Below are 8,719 nucleotides of genomic sequence, written 5' to 3'. Positions count from 1 at the left end.
CTATGTCCTAGAAAACAACAGATTTAGATTTTGGCCAAAAACTGCATCATCACAATTAAAATATCACTTTTACAAAAGATCAAAAGATGATTGGAGTGGGACTTTAATAGTTCACAAACTTCTGATACAGATAGAAATCTACTTGATGTAAAGTATTAAAATGACTACGTTAAAAAGACAATATAAAATGTTATGGCTAAAGATGTTTTTCAAAAAGATTTTAGTGAGCAACCTCTAATTTAGCTTCTCTTTGCCTTCACAGATTTCTTTTCTTTTGGTTGTTGAGCGTTACTGTGCTGATGGACAACGGCGGTGCAGGTATGTCACTTCTCATAAACAGTGTGGAGACTGGGTGTGTTTTTAAGCACTTATGCAATAAGGAATCTGCTACTGGAGAAACCAGCTGACAGGAGTAACTGGGGACCTCATGTCACACATCAGATAGGCCTTTCTGACCTCAGAGCCTCCAAAGAATGTAAAGGTTTGCTCAAACACAGGGCTACAGTTCTTTAGACCAAATTGGATCATTTTTATAGACATTTGCACAGTTACTGATTGGAGGAACAAAGCGGCTGCAGCATACGTTCTGCTGCAACAATGGAGAGGAATGGATGTATGAAGCAATAGTACTGAAGAAGGAGCACAGAGGTGTGAATGTTAAAACTTCCTGAGTATTCACTTTGGAGTTTTGGGTGTTAACCAAGAGACAGGCTTTTATGGAATGCAAATGTCTTCTTAAAGGAAGTTGACGGCATTGGCAGAAACCTACCTGGGTTTTTGTGTGGTAAAAACAGGTTTCTCCAAAAACTGTCATGAACATTAAGAAGCTCAATGTCTGCCTGTTGTCAATCTTAGAAAGGAATCCTTACTGTAAGTAGTATGTTTGTGTAATGAGTATTGTGTTTTTTTCTCGTCCTTTTCCCAGTTGATCCAAAGGAATGTGAGGCAGTGGGCACCAAATGTCACTCCCAGGCTGATTGCATAAAGATCCAAAGCAGCTTCACCTGCGTGTGCAAGACGGGTTTCCAGGGGGACGGTCAGCAGTGCATCGATATGGACGAATGTATGAGTCAACTCGACAAATGCGGCTTAAAGGCCACCTGCATCAACACCCCAGGCAGTTTCAACTGCATTTGCCTTCAAGGATACACAGGGGACGGATTGGAGTGCCAGGATATTAACGAATGCCTGAAGGACAACGGGGGTTGTCACCCTAATGCTGCCTGTACTAATTTTGAGGGCGGACGAAGTTGCCAGTGCAAAACTGGATTTCAAGGGAATGGCTTCCAGTGCACAGATAATGATGAATGTTCAAACCAAAGAATTTGCCACTGGAACGCCACTTGTACCAACAATCCAGGGTCTTATGTCTGCACCTGTAATGCTGGCTTCAAGGGCAATGGAAACTACCTCTGTCTGGACGTTGATGAATGCTCAGAAAATCCTCGTGTGTGCTCTTCCCTGCCGGGAACAACAGGCTGCGTTAACTTGCCAGGCACCTACCGCTGCTCATGCAAGACTGGCTATGAAAGTAGCGGACAGGGCTGCGTTGATGTCGATGAGTGTGCAAACAGAATTTGCAGCCAATTTGCCAAATGTGAAAACAGCCTTGGCTCGTATAAGTGCACGTGCAATAGTGGATTTGTGGGTAATGGCCTGGCATGTGTAGACATCAACGAATGCAATGAACGCAATGAATGTGACCCACAAGCTATTTGCATCAACCGAATGGGCAGCTATGAGTGCTCTTGTCCAGACGGTTTTGTTGGAGATGGACGGAAGTGCGACGACATTAATGAGTGTGCTCGACCAAACACCTGCCCATCTACCACTACCTGTGTCAACACTAATGGGTCCTATTATTGTGACTGTGGCAGTGGCTACACCTTCAATGGCACCAAATGTATTGATATTAACGAGTGTGACGAAAAAAAATGTAGCCCCAATGCAACTTGCACAAATTCTCCAGGTTCCTTTACTTGCCAGTGCTTAAAAGGCTACATAGGAGATGGATTTGCCTGTGAGGATATAGATGAATGCTCAATACCGTCACAGTGCCACTCCAATTCCATTTGCATGAATCTACCTGGTTCCTACAGCTGTCCTTGTAAAGTGGGTTATTCTGGAAACGGGATTTCTCAGTGCAATGACATAAACGAGTGTTTAGTAAACAATGGAGGGTGCAGAAACAAAGCAATATGTCTCAACAATCAGGGCTCATTCACCTGTCAGTGCTCTTCAGGGTTCCTTTTGATTAACAAGACCCTTTGTCAAGACATAAATGAGTGTGAGGCCCCTAACAATCCATGCGGTGTGAATGAGGAATGCAAAAACACAGATGGTTCTTACAATTGCCCTTGTCAGGTGGGGTACTACCGCCCTGCTAGCAACATGGCTTGTGTTGATATGGATGAATGCAAAAACAAACCCTGCCACACCAACGCCACATGCCTCAACACCATCGGATCATATTCTTGCTCATGCAAGCGAGAGTTCACAGGAAACGGCACCTACTGCATGGACATAGATGAATGTAAAATAAGCAACATATGCGACACAAGAGCCACATGCACCAACGTAATTGGAGGCTTCCTCTGCTCTTGTCACTTGGGATTTAACGGTGATGGCTTCACCTGCCAGGATGTGGACGAATGTTCCCTCTCCAACACCACCTGCCCTGCTTTTTCAAAATGCATAAACTCACCTGGTTCAAATGTTTGCTCATGTCTAAATGGAACCATAGCCCTAAATGATAGCTGTCAGCCTCCACCTCAACTGTGCAATCCTGCTTGTCATAGCAAGGGCTTGTGCCATGGTTCACCTGCTGGATTTCAGTGTGTCTGTGACTTGGGCTACGAGGGTAATGGATTGACTTGCTCTGACATAGATGAATGCCAGAAGGAAAATATTTGTCCTCAAAATGACACCAAGTGCACAAACCTCCCAGGATCATTTTCCTGTGACTGCAAGACAGGATACACTCTCAATGGACCACACTGCATTGGTAAAGTCGTTTTTTTTCTCTTAGATAAGACTTAACTCACAACTCCCCTTACAGGTGGATATCGGCTGTTTGAAGGTGAAAAAAATGGCAGAACTTTATGAGGCATACAGTTAGCCCACAAAAAATATGAAGCTCATAGATCACTGGGTAAGCCCGTTGTGTGAAAATGTTAATTCACATTTTTCTTCATGGGCGTGCTGCGAACCACAAGTCTTAGCAACTCTAATACAACATGTCAGGTTAAGTCAGAGATGCAAGTTCCGTGCACGGCCTTTGCACATCCCTCGCAGTAAGGAGCTAGTGCATAATGACCAGAGTGCAGCGAAAGGGCATCGGACTACAGCATCACCCTTATGTCATAAGTGCACGTAACTTACATAATCCTTACAAATATTTCATGATATTTTTCGGTATTTTTCGGACTATAAATCGCACCGGAGTATAAGTCGCAGGGGCCAAAAAATGCATAATGACGAAGAAAAAACCATACATAAGTCGCACTGGAGTATAAGTCGCATTTTTTTCAAGTAATTTATTTTACAAACTGGTTGAAAAAAACGATATTACATCATCTTGGAAGGTAAGTTATAACATTCATAAGTGAATAGAAAACAGGCTGAATATGTGTCAACACATATTCACATATTAGCATCATGAAAAAAATGAAAAGGTGTAGCATTTATATAACATAACAGTTTTATTTAACTATAGCCTCAAGAACTCATCAACTTTGTATCTTTACTGTAATTAATTGCACGCAATCTCACTCCATATCACTAAATCCCTTAAATTCTTCGTCCTCTGTGTCACGTCTGAATAACTAAAGTAAATAAAGTAATTGCATAGATCACCATAAGAGGGCACTCTAGACTTACGGTCCATATCTCATCTCATTAAAAATTCGTATATAAGTCGCACTGGAGTATAAGTCGCAGGGACATTCAATCTATGAAAAAAACCGCGACTTATAGTCCGGAAAATACGGTACTTACCACACACACAATTGTACATTCCATTTTCATTGTGTCCTTTAACCTCTTAGAACCTGAGCTAATATTTGAGCTAAACATGTGTCACGAGACCTCAGTTAAGCAATAGTCAAGTTAAACTACTGTGGCGATATTACTCAAATTATGACGTCCACATAAGTGAACGACAGGTCCTCAGAGGTTAAGGTAGTCACATGAGCCTCAGGGGAACTTTAAAACACATCTCAGGCCTCCTTAAAGGGGCCATACCTTGAAAAAAAAGTTTTTTTTTTTTGCTTTAAGTGTATTATTTTATTCATTCCTCACTATAAACAACCCCAAAGCAGTATTTTTATACTTTTAACGCATTTTTAAGTAATTTTTAAGTAATCCTCTACCGCAGCCCCCCCACCCCCACCCAAACGAGCGGGTCCTCACATGCTGATGTCACAAAGTGAGACAGCCCCTTTTAGGAAGAGTCTGCTCTGCCCAGAGGATGACACAAACTCTTTCTCCGCAAAGCCAGAAGCTCAAGATGGCGGTGATCAGCTATATATGTATATATACAGTATATGTCATCATTTCAATAAATCCTGAAATGTTCATTTAGTTGACGTCATTAAATGGGCGGCACCCACAAAGGAGCGAGAGGCGGTGCCTCAGAGATCGCGTTGTTTTACTTCCAAGTATGAAAAAAATAGTGAAAAAACGTGAAAATTCTTTTTGATGCATCTACTGTCACAGATCTTACTATTATGATGTGTTTGCATTATTTACCAAGGTACCAAATAATATATTAATATCAAAGGACTTCTGAAGTCAAGTTCATCTATAATAGGTGGCTCTGTCATTTATCAAAAAAGCTTTAGTTAGGATGATAGATCTGTTCTGATAGTGACTGATTGTCTCCTTACAACACTTGTGTGTTTTGTCTTTTCAGATGTGAATGAGTGTGACACTGGACAGCAACAGTGCAGCAAGTTTGCCCGGTGTGTAAATACTCGGGGAAGTTACTCCTGCCTCTGCCTAAGTGGTTTCACGGGGGATGGAAAAAACTGCACAGGTGAGAACTAGATCCCAGTTTAACCATTTCCTGTGTTCTTGGTCATGGTAAATTGATTCTCTTGTGAGCCTTTTTAGCACCTTTTGGAGCTGTACCCTGACATTTTCCCATTTTGGATAAATTATAGACTTTGATGAGTGCCAAGTCCAAAATGGAGGCTGCCATCCAGTTGCCATCTGCAGTAACATGCCTGGATCTTTCTCCTGTGCCTGCCCTCATGGCATGGAAGGCAATGGCTATGACTGCCAGGATGTGAACGAATGTGATCAGAACTCTACCCTGCTTAGCAACTGCAGCTCTAAAGCTCTGTGCGTCAACACTAATGGATCCTATTTCTGCCAGTGCAAAGACGGATACCAGGGTGATGGCTTTGCTTGTGAGGATGTCGATGAATGCCAGCAGTCCACGGCTTGTGACAGGAATATGACCTGCAACAACTTTCCTGGTTCCTACAACTGTTCTTGTGTCACGGGAAGAGTATATGACAAGGGCACATGTATGGATGAAGACACCTGCCTGAATTCAAGTACCAGCTGTCACCCACTTGCTGAATGTTTGGTTTTTCTGGGTTCCTACTACTGTCATTGTTCAAAAGGCTATGAAGGAAATGGCACGGTCTGCCGGGACGTAAATGAATGTGACCAATCAAAGGGTCGGGTCTGTCCTTCTTTCTCTCACTGCTTCAACACAAATGGCTCTTACATCTGCTCCTGCTGGGAAGGTTTTCGAAACAATGGGACGCACTGTGAAGACATCGATGAATGTGTTGAGAGGAGTTTCCTCTGCCCTAACAACAGTACCTGTTTGAACCTAGAGGGGAGCTACAACTGTTCGTGTGACCAAGGCTTCTCAAACAATGGCTCACTGTGTTTGGACATTGATGAGTGCTTTCTGGGCCTAATCCAATGTCCTAATTTTTCCAACTGCATCAACAAAATTGGATATTCTTTTTGTGAGTGTTGGGAAGGTTACCAAGGCAATGGCACTGAATGTAGTGATATCAATGAATGTACTTATAACTCCACCTGCCCTGAGCAAAGCACATGTGTAAACACCAATGGGAGCTACCAGTGTCTTTGTGATATAGGATTCAAAAGCACTGGTGACTTGTGTTTGGACATTGATGAATGTGTGGACAAACACCAGGAAGAGCTTTGCAACAATGGGACGTGTTTGAATGTCGCAGGCTCATATTATTGCAAATGTTTTGAAGGGTTTAGGGGTAATGGGACAGAGTGTGTAGACATAGATGAATGCCTGGATTTTTCTAACTCTTCAGTGTGTCAACCCAATTCAGCATGTGTCAACACTATAGGCTCCTTCTACTGCCCCTGCGTTGAAGGCTTCCGACTGAACGGTAGTAAGTGTCAAGACGAGAATGAGTGTCAGGTTCCAGATGGTAGTCCATGCCCGAAGCACTCATCATGTCACAATACAGAGGGGTCTTTCCTGTGTGTGTGCAATCCTGGTTATGAACTTATTAGCTCTGGTTGTGAGGATATAGACGAATGTCAGAATGACACCACTTGCCGCAATGATCAAGTCTGCACAAACTTGCCAGGAGAGTACAAGTGCTCTTGTCATTTGGGGTTTCACGAGGAAAACAAGACATGTGTGGACATTAATGAATGTGGGGATTCACCTTGCAGCCCAATGGCATACTGCTGGAACACCCCTGGTTCCTTTTCATGTCACTGTCACCTGGGGTTTGCTGGAAACGGTTCCTTCTGCGAAGATGTGGACGAATGTGTTGCTCTGACCAATCCATGCCATTCATCTGCTGTATGCCAAAACACCCCAGGGTCATTTGTGTGTGTATGCAAGCCGGGGTTCATAAGTGCCGGGCCACTGTGTACAGACATGGACGAATGCCAGCAACCAAACGGACAGTGCCACTCTGCTGCAACCTGCCTCAACATTGTAGGAGACTTCAAATGCTCATGTAATCATGGCTGGATTCCCACCAAAGAAAATGGTCGTGGAAAAGATGGATGTGTGGATTTGGATGAATGTACTTCATTCTCACCATGTCCTGGAACATCAGTCTGTACAAACTTACCAGGGTCCTATTCGTGTTCCTGTCCCCAAAACAGCATGGAGTGCAGAGACTTGTCTCAGGATGGTTGGTTGTACATTTATTATTCACAAAACAGACTGTGAAGAGCGTGCCCTGTTCTCTTAGTCTGTCTTTCTTCTACCTGTTTAGCATATTGAAAACATATGCTAAGGCAGAGGGGTGTGGTGGTCAGCACTCTTGCCTCACAGCAAATATGAACTGATTTGAATCCCGGCTGGGTCCTTACTGTGTGGGTCTTCTCTGGGCACTCCCACAGTCTAAAACATGCTTCATAGGTTAATTAGTGGATCTAATTTGTCCTGCAGATGTGAGTGTTTGTATCTGTGTGTACTCTGCCTTGATCCAATAGTAACTGGCTCGGCTCCAGCAACTCTATTAACTTGAACAGGAATAACCAAGTCTAGATAACAAAGAGGAACAAACACACTTTGATATGGTGGAAAATCTGATAAAACTGAGACCACAGACTGAGACTCTAGTGGACTATAATATTACAGGCTATCAGAGGCTGGCAGAATCTCCAAAAATGTTCTCAAGTAAGATTAGCTTTTGTTTTAGAAAAGGGGCGTTAAAAGTAATCATAAACATTGACTTGAATAAGAGTAAAAATGTCAAATGACAAATGTTGGAATACAAGTAAAATTCTAAAATATGTAGTAAATAAACTACTCTAAATTACTCATGATTACCTCTGTAAACGAGGGTTCAATACAAACCACTTTAACCCAAGTCTGAGTCAAGATTGGTTGAAGATGACCCCCAATTTTTTGCTTGTCTTACTGTAAAAGGATAACATTGCGATAAATCCATCCATCCTTAGAACCTGCTGAATCCCTTTAAGCAGGTCACTAGTCTGTTGCAGGGATACAAAGACATATTCACCCCTAGAAGCAATTTAGAGACGCCAATTAACCTACGAAGCATGTTTCTGGATGGTGGAAGGAAACCCACACATGCATGGGGGGAACAAGCACAGAAAGGTCCCTGCCGGGTTTTGAATCACTGCACCACCGTGCAGCTCCTCTGATAAGCAAAACATTATCAGAAATGCTAAATTGTTCATTTGACACATGCATTACCACCATGTTATCCACACTAGTTCAGATTAGCAAAAACAGAAAGATTTTCTCTGGACACTGTGGTCTGAAGTTGATCCTCTTCCATCAGAAATCTCAAAATATATCAAGTTCATTATCAGTTCTAATTAATGCAAGACCTCCGTCTTTTGCTTGTAGAGACGATTAAGACTTTTTGCAGGCATCACTAAAGGGATCATTCACTCATTTTATTTTACTTCTTCTCTTCTTTGTCATTCTTCATGGTGTCTTTTTTTGTCTTTTCTTTCTTACCTACGAAAACTATATACAATAAACAGCTAAAAAATATATATATTAAAAGTTTAACCTTAAACACGAAAGGAGTTTATACAAATATACAATTTGCGAGTCGTAAGATCAAATAAATTCAGATTTCATTGAATTTTGGGTGATGATTTTTAAATAAACTTGTCTTTTGTGGTCTCCTGCTCAGACCATTTTAACTCAACTTCTAATTTAACTTTATTTAAGAAACATTTATGAGATTGTGTGTTGTAGAAGAAAAAAAAA

At 42.0% G+C, this 8,719-nt stretch overlaps 1 protein-coding gene across 1 annotated transcript; it reads left to right on the top strand.

Annotated features, from left to right (window-relative positions):
* The first annotated feature begins 266 nt into the window (after nt 1-266).
* Nucleotides 267-7,249, top strand: LOC118599737 (fibrillin-3-like). The gene is made up of 5 exons (XM_036215608.1): nt 267-318; nt 926-3,004; nt 4,913-5,035; nt 5,163-7,157; nt 7,242-7,249. Exons 1-5 carry the CDS (start codon nt 300-302, stop codon nt 7,247-7,249), a joined length of 4,224 nt encoding a protein of 1,407 aa, XP_036071501.1. The 5' UTR covers nt 267-299.
* The last annotated feature ends 1,470 nt before the right edge of the window (nt 7,250-8,719 follow it).

This window comes from Oryzias melastigma, linkage group LG15 (genome assembly GCF_002922805.2).
Source record: "Oryzias melastigma strain HK-1 linkage group LG15, ASM292280v2, whole genome shotgun sequence".
Classification (NCBI taxonomy): domain Eukaryota; kingdom Metazoa; phylum Chordata; class Actinopteri; order Beloniformes; family Adrianichthyidae; genus Oryzias; species Oryzias melastigma.
Note: the sequence above shows the minus strand (reverse complement) of the source record. Positions and strands in the feature narration are given on the sequence as shown.